The sequence below is a fragment of the Marmota monax genome, unplaced genomic scaffold, assembly GCF_021218885.2.
Source record: "Marmota monax isolate L192 unplaced genomic scaffold, Marmota_monax_Labrador192_F-V1.1 WCK01_AAM20220418_F8-fsc00043, whole genome shotgun sequence".
NCBI lineage: Eukaryota > Metazoa > Chordata > Mammalia > Rodentia > Sciuridae > Marmota > Marmota monax.
The window spans coordinates 14616399-14635390 of NW_026691982.1; the positions used below are offsets into that span (position 1 = coordinate 14616399).

The 18992-nt window shown below is 38.0% G+C and overlaps 1 protein-coding gene across 3 annotated transcripts in view; it reads right to left on the reverse strand.

Annotated features, from left to right (window-relative positions):
• LOC131424342 (phospholipid-transporting ATPase IB-like) overlaps positions 1 to 18992 on the reverse strand; it is a 65761-nt gene that overhangs the window by 39586 nt on the left and 7183 nt on the right. For all 3 annotated transcript variants that reach the window (XR_009227166.1, XM_058580795.1, XM_058580796.1), the window contains exons 2-4: positions 15324 to 15423; positions 12081 to 12179; positions 10845 to 10890 (exon numbers count right to left, since the gene is read on the reverse strand). Coding sequence is in view for 2 of the 3 variants with exons in the window: in XM_058580795.1 (XP_058436778.1) it covers positions 10845 to 10890; positions 12081 to 12179; positions 15324 to 15423 (245 nt within the window). In the remaining variant the exon portion in view is untranslated. The remainder of the gene's footprint in view (positions 1 to 10844; positions 10891 to 12080; positions 12180 to 15323; positions 15424 to 18992) is intronic.

An 18992-nucleotide genomic window follows, 5' to 3' on the forward strand; every position in this document is an offset into this window, starting at 1 on the left:
AGATTGACAACTTTATTGAAGGTATTGAAGGCTACCAGCTTTGCTCAGTTAGTGATTCAAATATTAACCTCATACAAAAAAATCCTTATGCCAGGTGCCGCACACCTCTAATCCCAGTGGCTCAGGAGCCTGAGGCAGGAGGATCAAGAGTTCAAAGCCAGTTTCAGTAAAAGCAAGGTGCTAAGCAACTTAATGAAATCCTGTCTCTAAATAAAATACAAAATAGGGCTGAGGATGTGACTCGGTAGTTGAGTGCCCCTGAGTTCAATTGCTGGTACCCCCCCAAAAAAAAATCCTCACAAAAAACACCAAGAATAATTTTTTATCAGATGCCTGGGAACCACAGTCCAGTCAAATTGTCCCATAAAATTAGCCACGACAAGTCCATTCTATGCCAACCTGGCACTCATATGCATCTCCTTAAATCAAACTGAAACTCAAACACAACAAAGTCAAAATTCTACCTTACATGATACAATATCTTACATACAACTAAAAAGACACTAACTGCTTCTCTAGCAGTTCAGTTCCTTGAATGTTTACTCTTCTCCCTGTAATTATAGAACTTAAGTTCTTTGATGGAAAGTTAACAATAATTAAATACTGATATAGAGTCAGCACAGCTTATGCTACATGATAAGGAAATTAGAGAGGGAAAAAAAAAAGATTACATACACATACACCCACATAGTCATAACAAAGTAAGGAGGAACTATTCAGGACGATTACAGTCCTCGTTTCTGTTACTGGCCATGTGTCCATAACTGGTATTTATAACTACTGTTGTTCACTACACATTCTGTATTTGTTTGCCTTTGGGAAACATCTCAGCTAGTTGTGGTTCATTTTCTGGTGGGGTGACTCAAACCTTCATTCCTAATGTATCTATCTGGGTCATTAGTAGTTCTGCCTGAGTCAAGTTATGGTAGTTTCCCATTGACCTTAATCACAGGACATGAATATTAGGAGAAGCCCTAAGGTATCTCCTCTATTCCAGACACTCTTAGTTCCCTCCATTGTGGAAGAATAGTCCAATTCTCCCTTGGTTGTCAGGATCTGTCACCCCAAAGTAACTTCCTCTTTTGCCTGTTGATTCAAGGCCATGAGGAGCCCAAAGTGGACAGGTGGCTCTCTTAACTTCCAATTCGATAGAATTATCTTTGTGCCTCTGGGTGTCACTCATTATTTCTCCAACTCTTGGGTTCTTTTTCCCCAGAGCAGAGCCAGTAATGACACTGGAGAACAATTAAACAGAATGAAAGTCTTTGTTCAATGGCCAGTCAAGGGAGGAACAGGAGTCTTTTCTGCCACAGAATTTTCCAACTCAATCCAAGCAAGAAAAAGAATGAAATTATATAGATTTGGAAGGTAGGAAGGGACCAGGGGACAGATAAATGGGGGAACATTCATCATTTCCAGGAAAGACCACTTTTGCCTCCAGGAACTCTGTCTCCCCACACCCCTCCTCTACATAACTGACCACATTTTGCCAGTTCTTGGGATTGCTGAACTAGTAAACAGTCATGCCACTAACAGGTGGGAGAGTTACTATGGAAATGCATTAAAATGAAGCTTGGAGGGCAAACATAGGTCAAGATGGCATCCAAACCAGCTCACACCTGTTTTACCTCACATATCTGACATAGATCAGGCATCAGTACATGTGCTGATCACACAGGGGTGCTTGAGGGGGAAAAAAAGGGAAATAGATGGTGAGACACATGATATGAAACAGGATGGGTTCATAAGGGGCTTGGTAACATGGTAAGCATTCCTCCCTTTAAAACTATGTTCTTTAGGTCAAGAGAGTATAGGCTTGCAGGAACAAGAAGCAGAATTTTTTCTAAAAGGTCCCTACTAATAATGAGTGGTACCACTCCCATTTTCATCACTTGAACCCTGCCTATGAAAAAAATGATTCCATATATTGGACACTGATTCAAAGTATATACTAGAGAAATTTGCCCTACCCCACAAGGCATTCCCACCTAACTGTTGTTATAACTGAGTTTTCAAAAGACCACTTCAATAAAACTAGTTGTATTTCAGGATAGTAGGGAACATGGCAAGACCAATGCAATAGGTACCACCTCCTAATTAAGCTTTCCTAAGATGTCATTCTCCATCTTTCTTCTTTACAGACCAAATCGGAGAGTTATATGAGGATATGGTAGAAATACCCACCCTTGCATCTTTCATATCCTAGATGGTTACAGTAATATCTGCTATTCCTTAGGAATACAATATTGCTCTGTGTTTACTATTTTCCTAGAGAGAGACAATTCTAGTGACCTTCACTTAGCCTTTCCCATCATAATAGCCTCACTCTAGAGGTCAGGGAACCAGTTTGAGGATTCTACCAGCTGCTTGAGTATACCCATCCCAATGTGCATTTCAGAACTGGAGAAATAACCACAGGGTGAGTTGGGGACCCATTGGGCCAATTATGAGGTAGACCTGAGCAAAAACTCCTTTGATAAGTGACCTCCATTAATCCCTTGCTCTAACTGGTGGAATGCAGTGACATTTGGGGTCTCCTGGAATCAGGGTCAATTCAAAACAAATGTCTAATAATACCCAAAGGGTATTTTTATTCTTTTCCTCCAATGCACAGTTCCCTGGAAAAGACCATAGGTCTCTTTGGGGAAAGATTAGTGGTATAAATTTTTGGCAGTGTACCCTCGAGGGGATACAGCCTCCTATTCATGTGTTTCTGGCATATAAACTGGCTGAAGTCTGGAAATTGACTGAGGGGCCATGATTCTCTGTTCTTATAATTCAAGTTAGACTTTTGTTCATTTGGCTTAGAACCTTTCTGCTTATACAAATCAAGTAAGAAATTAATAGGCCTCCTATCAGTTTTCACTTCTAGGAACACCAAAAGCCAATGCCATAAGTTTCTATAAGTAAATCTATTTTGATTGCCGCTTTGATTCTGCTGTCCATTATGATAACCATACTTACCTTGCCTTAGTGGCTGATTACTGCCACTGTACTCTGGCTACCCTGTAACCCAGTGATTCCCATTGTGTTATGGTTAAATGTTCCCTCAAAGGCCCATGTGCTAAAGGTTGGTCTCCAGACTATGGTGCAGTTTCACTAGAAGTCCAAACTAATGGGGCCAAGTGATCATAGACTTAAACTTATAAAACCATGTGCCAAATAAATTTTTCCTCCTTTTAAGTTTTTTACCTCAGGTTTGTCACATTGACAAAAACCTGATTAGCAAACATTGAATTTAGGTTTCCTAATTTAATGGCTGTAGTTTCTACTATAAGGTGTGGCCTTCAGAGAAGAGTGACAACAGAGCTCTTCAGAGATGCTAAGACTTTTCTCACAATTTTGGTAAAAGGTATGTCTTCTGGGCTATCCCAGGGTGAGTGAGTAGGTCTTAAATGACAAATCCATTATAACATTCCAATCACTGAAAGTCCTTGAATTCCTTCTTCTACATTAAACCAAGGCACTTCTGACATTTCTAACTCACTGGATCACAGTTTGGCCTATGTTTCAGACAATGAGCAAAGACCAAATCCTTTCTAATTCCTTGAGATTCTGCAACATTACATGCTAATCTCTGCTTACTGCACCCATACCACTAAATTCAACCTGATACAACTTTATATACTTCCCATGATGATCCCATGCCCTTAATATCCATTTGCATATATTTTCCCCAGATTTCTGTCTAGGAAAGTACAAGTTAGAAAATCTAAGTAGTGCTTCTGGAGTGCAGCACCTTCCTCTTCAGTCACACATTGTACTTCACCTGTAGGAGCCTACTGTGACTTCAGTCTAGTTATGATAGAAGCAAAGATGGGGGATTTCTCAAGATGGCGGGCCAGAGGGAGAAAGCATTCTGTGTTGCTCTTTGATCCAGATCTCGTCTAGTTGGAATACTGCATCTTCTCTGAGAATATTAGACGACCCATATACAGCTGCTCTCCACAGAAATCACCAGCACTGTGACCACTTGCAGAGCTCCGGGCCTCAGTGTTGGAGTAGGATGCCGGTGTTCAAGCAGGACCCAAAGCCCAAAGTTCTAGCCCACCCAAGGCTCAGTGAGCATCTTAGCAGAATCACCTATCAACACATCTGCAGATCGCCAAGATTTCACTCAGCTCCCATGCAGGTCACTCAGCTGCTACCTACCCACAGCACAACACCATTGCCCAGTTACCCCCACCTCACCAAACACCCCAGCTCTGAGAGCAGACTGCCGCCATCTTGGCTCAACATTCTCACCATATTAGGTGGGGGCAGTTCCCAGATTGGATCTCCAGCAGACAGGTACCAGGTTTCCAACCATCCCCCTTCCCCAGCCGCGATAACCCAACACAGTAGCTACCCAACACATGTGTGCAGTGCAACCAGACAGCCACCCCCGGGGGCCCCAAGGTGAGAGTTTCCTCCAGGATCTGCTAGGACAGAGGGAGATGGGGCTAAAGTTTGGAGCCTAGCAGAGAGACCAGGAACTGGGAAATCTCTGGGCAAGAGAGGGAGATAGTACCAGGTGCTCAAGTCATACGAGTGGTTCCAAAAAGAGACCTGTGAGGTGCAGTCTCCCTGAAGAGACTCGGGGGTTCCACTCCCCCCACCCAGGCACCCTGTGCCAGGACCACCCTGGTTACTTCCACCATCTGGAGGGCAGAGATACCAGATTACAACAGATGACCCCACCTATTGGATGAGAAGAAAAGCAGGAAAGATACAGATCTCTAAAACTAGCTTCAACCCTGGTTTCTTCCTTTGAGCTTTTTTGTTTATTTGTTTGTTTCTCTTCTACCCCTCTATCCTCCGGCCCTCACATCCCAACATATGTGAAACCAAGAACTTTGCATGAAATAGGACTTTGAGGACTGAGTCATCTGAATAATATAATATAAGATGTTGTATATTCCCTTTTTTTCTTTTCCTTTTTCTTCTTTCATTTTTCTTCCCCCCTCCAAATTTTAATGTTTTAATATCTGTATTTTTCTAAATACTTATATCTGTTTGTTTTATGTACTCTACTGTCATCCCATGTACTTGCCTACCCTAAATTACTTCCTGTCTATCCTCTTGCTACTAACCCTCTTTATTAGATTTCTCCTTCACATTTCCTAAGATATATTAACTCTATATCCTCACATCCTACCTCCTTAGCACATCATCCTACACCCCACCCCCAGTTTATTGTCCACCGACAGAAATTGTAAACCTTTTTATAAAACTACTGATTATAGTTTAGATATTAATTGAATCCAACATTTCTGTACATTGAGACTAAACTGTAAACATAAATGTAAACAACAAATTGTTCATAGAGGGTATATTGTTAATATTGGGATCTGTTAGCATTGTCTTTCCCCACGAAGGAGAAGTCTTGGAATGCTACAAGAGCACTATAAATCTATAGGATAAAAATAATAACAATCTATACCCAAAGAGCTGGAAAGGAAGACACACGAGCAACATGAAAAGACAAAGGAAGAAAGTGCCCCCAACAAATGAAGACACCACATCATTAGAATCATTGCAGCCACAGCAGAAGAAATGACAGAGAAGGAGTTTAGGACGTACATGGTTAAAATCTTCTGTGAACTCAAGGAAGATATAAGAGAGCAAACACAGGCAGTGAAAGATCACTTCAACAAGGAGCTACATAAACAAATACAGGAAACAAAAGATCACCTCTACAGGGAGATAGAGGTGCTTAAAAAAACAGAAATCCTTGAAATGAAAGAAACCATAAACAAAATTAAAAGCTCAAATGAAAGCATCACTTGGAAGATAAGACATCACAAAATGAAGACAAAATATATAATCTTGAAAAGAACATAGACCACACAGTGATAAAGGTAAGAAACCACAAGCAGAACATTCAAGAAATATGGGATAGCATAAAAAGACCAAATTTAAGAGTTATTGGGATAGAGGAAGGCATAGAGGTCCAAACCAAAGGAATGAACAACATATTCAATGAAATAATATCAAAAAACTTTCCAAATATGAAGAATGAATTGGAAATCCAAATTCAAGAAGCCTACAGGATGACAAATGTACAAAATCAAAACAGTTCCACACCAAGACACATTATAATGAAAATGCCCAACATATAGAATAAGGAGATAATTTTAAAAGTCACAAGAGAAAGGAATCAGTTTACGTATAAGGGAAAACCAATTAGGATAACAGCAGATTTTTCAACACAGACCCTGAAAGTTAGAAGATCCTGGAAAACATATATCAAGCTCTGAAAGATAATAGGTGCCAAGAATCTTGTATCCAGCAAAATTAAGCTTTAGATTTGAAAATGAAATAAAAACTTTTCATGACAAACAAAAGTTGAAAGAATTTATAGCTAAAAAACTGACACTACAAAACATCTTTGGAAAAATATTCCCTGAAGAGGAAATAAAAAACAACAATGAAAATTAGCCAAAGGAGGTAGTACACTAAAGGAAAAACTAATCAAAGAAGAAAATCAAGTCAAGTTAAATAACAAAAATAAACAAATATGTCTGGGAATACAAACCATGTCTCAATAGTAACCCTAAATGTTAATGTTTAAACTCACCAATCAAAATATATAGGCTAACATATTGGATTAAAAAAAAAAGATCCAACAATATGCTGCCTCCAGGAGACTCATCTGATAGGAAAAGACATACACAGACTGAAGGTGAAAGGTTGGGAAAAATCATACCACTCACATGGATTGTGGAAGAAAGCAGGGGTTTCCATCCTCGTATCAAATAAAGTAGACTTCAAGCCACAGTTAAATCAAAAGGGATAAAGAGAGAAATTGCATACTGCTCAAGAGAACCATACACCAACAAGACATAACAATCATAAATACATATGCCCCAAACAATGGTGCAGCTATGTTCATCAAATAAATTCTTCTTAAGTTCAAGAGTCAAATTGATCACAACACAATAATCTTGAGTGATTTTAAACACTTCTCTCACCACTGGATAGATCTTCCAAACAAAGGTTGAATAAAGAAACTACAGAACTCAATAATACAATCAATAACTTAGACTTAACTGACATATATAGAATATTTCAATCTGCATCAAACGAGTACACTTTCTTCTCAGCAGCACATGGATCCTTCTCTAAAATAGACCATATATTATGCCACAAAGGAACTCTTAACAAATATAAAAAAGTAGAGATACATCCATGCATTTTATCAGATCATACTGGAAAAAAATTGGAAATTAACAACAAAATAAATAATAAAAATTACTCCAACACCTAGGGACTAAACAATATGCCACAGAATGAAAATGGGTTGCACAAGACATCAAAGGGGAGATTAAAAAATTCTTAGAGGTAAATGAGAACATAGACACCACATATCAAAATCTCTGGGACACTATGGAAGCAGTTCTAAGATAAAAGTTCACTGCATGGAGTTTATTCCTTAAAAGAAGAAAAAGTCAACAAATAAATGACCTCACACTACATCTCAAAGCCCTAGAAAAAGAAGAACAAATCAGCAGCAAAAGCAGTAGAAGGCAAGAAATAATTAAAATTAAAGCTGAAATCAATGAAAACAAAAGAAACAATTTTTAAAAATTGACAAAACAAAAAGTTGGTTCTTTGAAAAAATAAATTAAATTGACAGACCCTCAGCTATGCTAACAAAGAGAAGGATAGAGAGAACTCAAATTATCAGCATATGTGCTGAAAAGGTAATATCATAATAGACACTACAGAAATACAGAGGGTAATTAGAAATTATTTTGAAAACTTATGCACCAATAAAATAGAAGATATTGAAGGCATCGATAAGTTTCTTAAGTCATGCAACTTGCCCAGATTGAATTAGGGTGATATATACAATTTAAACAGAAAAAAATCATGTGATGAAATAGAAGATGCCATCAGAAGCCTACCAACAAAGAAAAGCCCAGAAACGGATGGATACACAGCAGAGTTCTACAAGACCTTTAAAGAAAAACTAATACCAATACTCTTCAATTTATTTCAGGAAATAGAAAAAGAGGCAGTGCTTCCAATATCACCATGATTACAAAACAAGGCAGACACATCAAAGAAAGAAAACTTTAGAACAATATCTCTAATGAATAGATGCAAAAATTCTCAATAAAATTCTGGCAAATCAAATACAAAAACATGTCAAAAAGATAGTGCATCATGATCAAGTGGGATTCATCCCAGGGATGCAAGGTTGGTTCAACATAAGGAAATCAATAAACGTAATTCATCACATCAATAGACTTAAAGATAAGAATCATATGATCATCCCAATAGATGCAGAAAGAGCATTTGACAAAATACAGTACCCCTTCATGTTCAAAACACTAGAAAAACTAGGGATAACAGGAACATATCTCAACACTGTAAACGCTATCTATGCGAAGCCCCAGGCCAACATCATTCATAATGGAGAAAAATTGAAAGCATTCCCTATAAAAACTAGAACAAGACAGGAATGCCCTCTTTCACCACTTCTATTTAACATAGTTCTTGAAACATTGGCCAGAGCAATTAGACAGATGAAAGAGATTAAAGTATACACATAGAAAAAGAAGAACTGAAATTAGCACTATTTGCTGATGATATGATTCTATACCTAGAAGACCCCCCAAAAATTCCACCAGCAAACTTCTAGAACTAGTAAATGAACTCAATGAATTCAGCAAAGTAGCAGGATATAAAATCAACACCATAAATCAAAGGCATTTCTGTGTATCAGTGACAAATCCTCTGAAAGGGAAATGAGGAAAACTGTCCCATTTACAATAGCCTTAAAAAAAATAAAATACTTGGGAATCAACTTAATGAAAGAGTTGAAAGATCTATACAATGAAAACTAAAGAACCCCAAAATAAGAAATTAAAAAAGACCTTAAAAGATGGAAAGATCTACCTTGCTCTTGGATAGGACAAATTATTATCAAAATGACCATACTACCAAAAGCACTGTACAGATTTAATGCATTTTCAATCAAAACCCTATGGCATTCCTCACATAAATAAAAAAAGCAGTCATGAAATTCATCTGGAAAAATAAGAGACCCAGAATAGCTAAAACAATCCTTAGCAGGAAGAGTGAAGCAGGTGGCATCACTATACCAGACCTCAAACTATACTACAGAGCAATAGTAACAAAAACAGCATTGTATTGGCACCAAAACAGACTGGTAGACCAACGGTACAGAATAAAGGACACAGAGACTAACCCACAAAATTACAATTATCTTATATTGGACAAAGGAGCCAAAAACATGCACTGGAGAAAAGATAGCCTCTTCAACAAATGATGCTGGGAAAACTGGAAATTTATATGCAACAAAATGAAATTAAACCCTATCTCTCACCATGCACAAAACTCAACTCAAAGTGTATCAAGAATGTAGGAATTAAACCGGAGACTCTCTGTCTAATAGAAGAAAAAGTAGGCCCTAATCTTCATCATGTGGGTTTGGGCCCCAACTTCCTTAATAAGACTCCTATAGCACAAGAACTAAAACCAAGAATCAATAAATGGGATGGACTCAAACTAAGAAGTTTTTTCTCAGCAAAAGAAACAATCTGTGAGGTGAACAGAGAGCCCACATCCTGGGAGCAAATTTATACCCCTCACACATCAGATAGATCAGATAGAGCACTAATCTCTAGGGTATATAAAGAACTCAAAAAGCTAAGCACCAAAAAAAAATAACCCAATCAATAAATGGGCCAAGGACCTGAACAAATACTTCTCAGAAGAGGATACACAATCAATCAACAAATATATGAAAAAATGCTCATCGTCTCTAGCAATCAAAGAAATGCAAATCAAAACTACTCTAAGATATCATCTCGATACAGTCAGAATGGCAGCTATTATGAAAACAAACAACAATAGTGTTGGCAAGCATGTGGACGAAAAGGCATACTCATACATTGCTGGTGGGACTGCAAATTGGTGCTGCCAAAATGGAAAGCAGTATGGAGATTCCTTGGAAAACTTGGAATGGAACCATCATTTGACCCAGCTATCCCTCTCCTTGGTCTATACACAAAGGACTTAAAAACAGCATACCAAAGGGACACAGCCACATCAATGTTTATAGCAGCACAATTCACAATAGCTAAACTGTGGAACCAACCTAGATACCCTTCAGTAGATGAATGGATTAAAAAATGTTGCATATATACACAATGGAATATTACTCAGCAATAAAAGTGAATAAAATCATGGCATTTTCAGGTAAATGGATGGAGTTGGAGAAGATAATTCTAAGGGAAGTTAGCCAATCCCCCCCCCCAAAAAAAAACAAATGGTGAATGTTTTCTCTGATATAAGGAGGCTAACTCATAGTGGGGTAGGGAGAGGGACCATGGGAGGAATAGATGAATTCTAGATAGGGCAGAAGGGAGACAGGGAAAAGGAGGGGGCAGGGATTTAGCAATGATGGTGGAATGTGATGGACATCATTATGCAAAGTACATGTATGAAGACATGTGTGTGAGAGAGAGAGAGAGAGAAACAAGCAGAATTCACAGATCCAAGATCAGCAGGGTGACTTAACAAGGTCTCCAGAGATTCAGGAGAGTATCTGGTGTAATTCCAGTCTGAAAACCAGCAGACTTGAGACCAGGAAGAACCAACCTTTCAGTTTCAATGTAAAAGCAGGAAAAAGCTGATGTTCTGTTTTAAAGTCAATCAGATAGAAAGAATTCCCTCGGGAGATGGTCAACCTTTTAGTTTTATTCAGGTCTTCAGCCCACTCTTATTATGGAGAGTAGTATTCTTTATTCATTCTACCTTATTAAAGATCAACCTCATCAGCATTCTGTAATCCAATCAAGTTAACACATGAAATTAACAATCACACTTACCTGAAGTGGTCTTTGAGTTAACTACTTTGTCTGCCATATACCGTTTCTGTTATGGGGAAAAAATTGTTACATGTAAAGTTCAAAATGAAAAATGCAACTCATAGTAGAAGACACAGTAGTTTTAAGAAAGAATAAAGGCAGCTAACCTAATTGTAAAATCTTCTTTGGCTGTAATTGATTTCAATTTCATTTTGCCCTTTCATGATTCCCTAAGCTGTGATGTGGCCAACGGAAAGGAGTATAGCAAAGTGGTTAAGTATGTGGACAACCCATATCTGCCTGTCGCTGATGCAGCAGAACCTGTATGTGCCTCAAGTGAGTACCCTCCCACACACACATACACACACAACACAAACACACAGACATATTCCTCCATGTACCTTGTAAAAGTAAGTACTGCTAGGAATGCTAGCACATTAATATATAGCTTATAATGACTATATTGGGTTAAACATGTAATTTACAATGCTGGATTGTTCTCTCTCTCTCTCTCTCTCTCTCTCTCTCTCTCTCTCTCTCTCTCTCTCTCTCTCTCTCTCTTTTGACCCAACTTAACCTAGGCCTTCTGATTATTCTTTATATCAAACACCAAGCAAAAGAACCAAAGGACAGATTTTGCTGATGGCATATCTTCATAGGAGGATAGGAATCAGGCAGAGGCATGTGAATAATAATGGCCAGTAATTTGGGGAAACAAGCATTAGGATTGTAAGAGTAAAAGAAGGAGACCAGTCAGAGTAAAAGAGCAAGCAGAAAAAACAATATTAAACAATCTACTGTGACAAAGCTAAAGGAGAAATGAAGACTCCGCACAATTCATGCACACATCTCTTTTAGCTGTGTAAGACTTTTGCCTTCAATGGGATTATATCTCCAAAGATACTGTCATAATTCTTCTCATGACAACTCCTAGGTGCTATTAGTTCCTCAAAGGCACAACCAAAAAGTTTATTATCTTAAATTTAAACCCTCAAAATCTTAGTTTACTCTTCACACCAACTGTAGATTTCAAAGAATCACATCAGTTCCAACCAACTGTCTGGAAAGAAGAAGAGAAAGAGGAGAAAGAAGGAAAAGGAGGATGAGGAAGAAGAAATAAAGGGGAAGAGGAGAGGAGGAAGAAGAGGAGGGGGAGGGGAAGAGGAGGAGGAGGAAAAAAGAATTGGAGCAGCAAAGAATACCTTAAGAGTCAGGGCAGAGTTTTGAGAGCATTTCATCATCTAACAGAGAACTTACATAATCTTCTACAACCTCTTTGATGCCTGAAATTGCAAGAATAACCAGCAAAGGCAAAAGAGTTGTATATTGTCCTATTGGAGAAACACCTGGAATTTGCTGCAAAACAATCAGAATAACATGATTAATTTGATAAATGCTTTCTATATCTTGACCAGTCACATGACCCAGGACATAAATACAGTAGACAAATTTTATAGTTTGGATCCTTCTTCCCCTTCCCCTTTCTTATTCTCCTCCTCCCTCCCCCTCCTCCTCCTCCTCCTCCTCCTCCTCCTCCTCCTCCTCCTCCTCTCTTCTCCTCTCCCCTTTTCTTTTTTCTTTTCTCTTCTTTCTCTCCTCCTCTCTCCTCCATCCTCTCTCCTCCCTCTCTGCTCTCTCCTCTCTCCTCTCCTCTCTCCTCTCTCCTGTCTCTCACTCCCTCCTTCCTTCTTGGCATCCATAAGGTGACCAGCCTTCTCAACCACATGCTCCCACTACAATGATGTTCTGCTTTATCTCAGGTCAAAAGCAAGGGAGCCAGCCAAACTTATACTGAAACCTCTGAAATCATGATACAAAATAAATCTTTCTTCCTTTAAGTTGATTTTCTCAGGTATTTTTTGTCACCATGGCAGAAAACTAACACATCATGTTAAATAAAAGGGGAAGGAAGAAAACTCATACCATATCAAAACTATCCCTTGAGTGTAACACTATTACCCTGTGGAGTCTTCAGAGCAACTGATCAACATCTCAGTCAGTATGTCACTTTCTTCATAGGATAATCCTATGTTTCCAAAGAAATAATTCAAAACCTAAATGTTACCTTAAAATAGCATTTTTCAAAACAGAATCAGATGGTTTGGCTACTTTAACTGAACATTATTTCTGAAGCAGAGGAGAAAAATTTTGGAGGCATGGGAGAGTGATGCTACCTACATACAAATCAATTGCTGTCTGTGCTCCAGGGCTACCCCCACTATTTAAACAATGATAAATAAAGCAATGAAAACTGAGGGTGTGGTGGTTTCCCAAAGGATGCAGGTAAAGTACTGGGTATGACCCCTTAGCATTCTAGATTTCGACAAGTTCTTAGGCCTGTATATCCAGGCTTGGGTCTATGTGTGATCCCTCTTATGCCTTATTATTTCTTTCTTGCTTATCATTTCTTTGACATTTAGCAATACAGAATCTATTTTGAACTCCTGAAAGTTCTTATAACAACTTTAAAAGGAATTTGTTTTGGTTTGGATCTGGGGTGCTCCCCAGAAAATGCATGTGTTAAAAACATGATCCCCAATACAGCAAAGTTCAGAAGCAAGGATTTTAGGCAATGATTAGAGTTCTGATCTTATCAGTGCACTAATCCACTTTTCTGGATTAATCCAGTGGTAGCTGAGTGGACTACTGAGTGGTAACTATAGGCAGGGAGAACATAACTGGAGGAAGTAGGTCACTTAGGGTTTGGCCTTGGACTATGTCTATTCCTGCCATGTATGTGTCTCTCTTTTTCTCTCCACCCCTCCTTCTCTCTCTCTCTCTCTCCCTCCTTCTTTCCAGGCTGCCATGAGCTGAGCAGCTTTTCTCTGCCATGTCTTTGCACCATGATTTTCCACCTCACCTCAGACCCAGAACAAGAGAGTCAACTGACCATGGACTAAAACCTCTGAAACCATGAACACAAAATAAACTTTTCCTTGCCTAAGTTGTTCTTGTCAGGTAATTTGGTCACAGAGATGAAAAGTTGACTAATAAAGTTTGAGCAATAGATGAAGAAAAGAAAGAAACTTTGGATTGCTTGAGGTCTGAGTTAATTTTGCCTTTGCAATATTTCTCGAATCTCTCCCTCTTCTGAGATTCAGCTCCAAGTGGGGCATTTTGCCTAAGACTCCACCCTGTCTTGCTCCCTTAACCTTTTGATAACTTGGCCTTGGCTAATGTTTTTAGTGTCTTTTCTACTTCATCAATCCTATGTACCAAAAATCAAATTTTTATTTTTTCTGGAATATTCTATACACTCAGGAAAAATTTAACACTTTCAATTTGTATTTTATTTAATTTTAACAGATAACACATTTACATGTTTTACAATTCAAAACAAAATTCTTCACAGTGAAAATTCTACTCTTCTCCTTGTCTCTTTGCTTCCTATCACTGTGGTTTGAATGTGTGTCACCTAAATGTTCATATGTGAAGGCTTCGTCCTCAGAATGGCAGAATTGGGAGATGCTTTAAAAGGTGATGTCAAGTGGGAGGTCCTTAAATCATTAAAGCTTGCCTTAAAAGGTATTATGGGACCGCCTTCATATTCATTCTTTCTCTCTCTCTCTCTCTCTCTCTCTCTCTCTCTCTCTCTCTCTCTTTCCTCCAGTTTGATATGTTGCCACTCTCTCTGATGTTCACTCCCTCCATTGCTATCCATTACCCTCAGCAGAAGCCAAACCAACAGGGCTCACCTTGAACTTTGAACCTCCAAACTGTGAGCTAAGTAAACAGTTTCTCTCTTTTTTTAAATTTGTTTTTATTAGTTACACATGACAGTACAATGATCTTGACATATCATACATTTGAATCAGATGGGATATAATTTCTCATTTTTCTGAGTGTATAGGTTGCAGAATTACATTGGTCATGCAGTCATGTATATACCTACAGCAATAATAATGCCTATTTTCTAAAGTCAGTTGCTTCAGATACTTCACTGTAGTAATGCAAAGTTGACTAATACAGTGATTTTCCTCCTGAAATGCAACCAATGCTTCCAGGTTTTTTGTGTTTTGCTATGTCCTGTGCCCAAAGGCTACAGACTTAACATCAGATTCCTCCTCCTCTAACACTAGGGGTCAAAGTCTGGAAATAGAAAAAAAAAAACCAGAAAATTATGAAGAGATTATTTTGATTGCGGGCTTCATAAGTAAACAGGAATGAACCAGATTATGGAAAACTTTGAATTTAACTCTTTTGAACAGATGCTATTTAAAATTATTGTTTTGTTTTCCTTTCAGTTGTTCCTTTCAAAATATGATAAAATGATTCTATTATAAAGGAGGCATACATGACGAAAGTTGCATCCATGTGTTTTTCAGCCCAAAAATTGAGTTTCAGTGTCTCACTGAATGACTTAAACATTGTAAGATTCTCTTCTTACAGTATTTCAATTTATTGTCTATGGAAACCTTTATTTCAGCTAAATGAGCTTTTACAAGGGTTTTCTTAGATCTCTTAAGAATCTTAGTTTAATAACATGTACAAAAATATTACCTGCAATATGGTAATGAACAAAAAAAATGCATTAGCAGCTTTGCTAAACTGCAGATACAAATATCGAGGGAGAAATGACCACTTGCTGTACTTAGTTGTGCTGTAGGTGAAAAGAAAAAAAAATGACATTATCAGCAGATATTCTAAACTCCGAAAACATTAGTGGAAAACTGAAAAATTGCTTATAAATCAAAAGTGTGTTAAACCCAAAATATGTGTATAAAACACTGGCCTTTTTCTAAAGGTATTTTGCCTTTCATTTAATGCTATTGTAATTTTTATACATTTATTTATTTTTATGTGGATTGAACAGAGGATTGAACAGAGTGCCACATACATACCAGGCAAGCACTCTACCACTGAGCTATAACCACAGTCCCTATTTTGCCTTTTTTGAGAGTATTCACGATTACCTGAAATAATCTCCGAATAAAGGAAGAATGATTTCCCCCATTTTAGGAACTAAGTGCCATTAATATAAGAAATATGGTAAACCAAGGATCAAAAACCAGGGAGTATCATTCTGTCTAAATACATTAAAAGTAAAAGATGAACAGCAACATGTTGATTTCACCGATTTACATCAATGATTCATTTATTAACTGTAAAATATTTATTGAGTAATTACTGTGTGTCAGATGCTATTCTGTTTCAGATACATCATGAAAAACATAAATATTCCTGCTCACCTTCTGATGGAACAAGACAAACAGTAACAAATAAACATGCTAAATAAGTTAGAAATAAATACATGCTAAAATGATATGCAAAACTTACTCCATGTATTGTGTATGTGTGTGTATAGGTGTGTATGTGTGTGTATAGGTGTGTATGTGTGTGTATGCGTGTATGTGTGTGTATGCGTGTGTATATGTGTGTGTGTGTGTGTGTGTGTATGTCTGAGTTCAATAAAACCTTTAATGTGTCTTGGGCAGAAGATGCTCTATATTTTCTAATGGCCTATAACACTATGACAAAACTCCTAATCAACCTCTATCTTGTAGGAGTAACGAGAGCCATCAGTTTTTCTCCATTCCTTCTCTAATATTTCATCATTAAAATATATCTAAATCCATTTGCACCAAATGTCTAGGAAATGTCATAGAGAAGATTGTGTATAATAAAAGAAAAGCATCACAAATTAGTTGGGGATAAAATGACTGGTCAGCCAACTGGAAAATTAGGATGGGTCTCTACCTCATTCCTTACACCAAAATAAAGTCCATCCAGATTAAAGATTTAAAGCTAACATAAAAAGAATTACCTAGGACTGGTGGGAGTAGGAGGGGAATACTTGGGGAAATGGGAAGTGGCCTATGTTCTGCGCCCTGGCCAAAACCTATTACTTCTCTTGTGATCCTGTATGGCATGTGGAGACCTCCTAAGACATGTGTATACAATAAACTGTTTCCTGAGTCTCTTTTATGCCTCCTCTTATGGCTGCATATGATTGATCATCTCATAAAATAATGCAGAACATTGATTGCATCAGGACAGAACTACTGTCAAAATAAGACCTATCCATTGAGGCATATTTTTCCTCAGAAAAGAGAATACTTCTTCCTAGGAAGAATTCTACTTCTCTCCAAAGTCCAACAGCGTATACTATATTTACCTTAAAAAATAAATTCACTATTTTGGTAGAACCAAATATTAATTTGAGACAAAATTAAACAAAATAAGATTAAAGCCCATAGAAGTTGTAATACAAACCAACAAAAACATTTTTGGAAATGAAGAGCTATGAGACCCTCCTCTCTGACCTGCATGGGAGCTCGGGCCTAGGGTAGGCCTGAGCTCACCCCGCCACTGGAAGACACCCGCTGGAGCTCAGGCTTGGCCCAGGACCATCTCACTGACCTGCCAGGAATCCAGGGCCCAGGGTAGGCCTGGGTCCGCCCCACACATACCACCACCTGGGAGCCCAGGTCTAACCCACTTTCATCTTGAGACACTGCAGCCATCCCCATATAGTAGCCTCTACCTTGGGATAAAAACAGGGCCTAGAAGCAGCTGCATCTTGGAGAAGGCATCCCAAATCCAGTAAGACCCACCCTTTCAGCCCCATCTCTGAAAGATGTTGCATCCATCTTGTGGCACTTCCACTGCCACCTCCAGTTACCTCCTGCTATTGCTCCCACCACCTATAGTTGCAGTAACATCCTTCCTGGGACATGGGCAGGGTCTAGAAGCTGAACAACAAGGTAAGGTACAGATAATCTGCACAGATACTACAAGATTATAGGGTAGAAACTGTAATACCTCATATCCACACTTCAAGAAAGGAAATCACATAGACAACATGATAAAACAAGGGAGGAATATATATATCATAGTTTACAAACCAGTATACTACAATAACAGAACCCATGGATAGAGAAGTTGATGAAATGTCAGAGAAAGAGTTCAGAAGGTTCATAATTAAAATGTATGTGAATTAAAGAATGACCTAAATGAGCAACTACAGGCAAAAATTGATCAGTCCAACAAAGAGATAAGAGAGCAAATACAGGCAACCATTGCTGACACAAATAAACAAATAAGGGAGCAAATACAGGCATCCATTGATCATACCAACAAAGAGCTAAAGGAGCAAATACAGGTAGCAAAAGATTACTGCAAGAAAGAGAGATTCTAAAAAAAAAAATCAGAAATCCTTGAAATGAAGGAAACAATAAACCAAATTTAAAACTCAATAGAATGCTCACCAACAGACTAGATCACTTGGAAGACAGAACATCAGATAATGAAAACAAAGTATACAATCTGGAAAATAAAGTTGACCACACAGTAAAGATGGTAAGAAACCATGAGCAGAACATCCAAGAATTATGGGATAGCATCAAAAGACAAAATCTAAGAGTTATTGGGATAGAGGAAGGCACAGAGCTTCAAACCAAAGGAATGCACAATCTCTTCATTGAGATAATATCAGAAAATTTCCCAAACATGAAGAATGAATTGGAAAATCAAATACAAGAGGCTTACAGGACACCAAATTTACAAAATTACAACAGATCTACACCAAGGTACATTATGCCTAACATACAGAATAAGGATAGAATCTTAAAGGCCACAAGAGAGAGGAATCAGATCACATATAGGGGGAGACCAGTTCGTATCTCAGCAGATTTTTCAACCCAGACCCTCAAAGCCAGGAGATCCTGGAACAACATATAACAAGCTGTGAAACAAAATGAATCCCAACCAAGAATCTTGTATCTAGCAAAATTAAGCTCTAGATTTGATGATGAAATAAAAACCTTCCATAATAAACAAAAGTTAAAAGAATTTCCAACTAGAAAGCCTGCACTAAGAACATCCTCAGCAAAATATTCCATGAAGTGGAATTGAAAAACAACGATAAAAATCAGCAAAGAGATTTTTACACTAAAGGGAAAACTAATCAGAGGGAAAACCAAGTCAAGTTGAATACTAAAAATAAACAATTCATGAAATATAAATCATGTCTCAATAATAACCCTGAATGTTAATGGCCTAAACTCACCAATCAAAAGACTGGAAGATTGGACTTTAAAAAAAAAAAAAAGACCCAACAATATGCTGCCTCCAAGAGACTCATCACATAGGAAAAGTCATCCACAGTCTGAAGGTGAAAGGTTGGGAAAAATCATACCACTCACATCAATTGCAGAAGCAAGCAGGGGT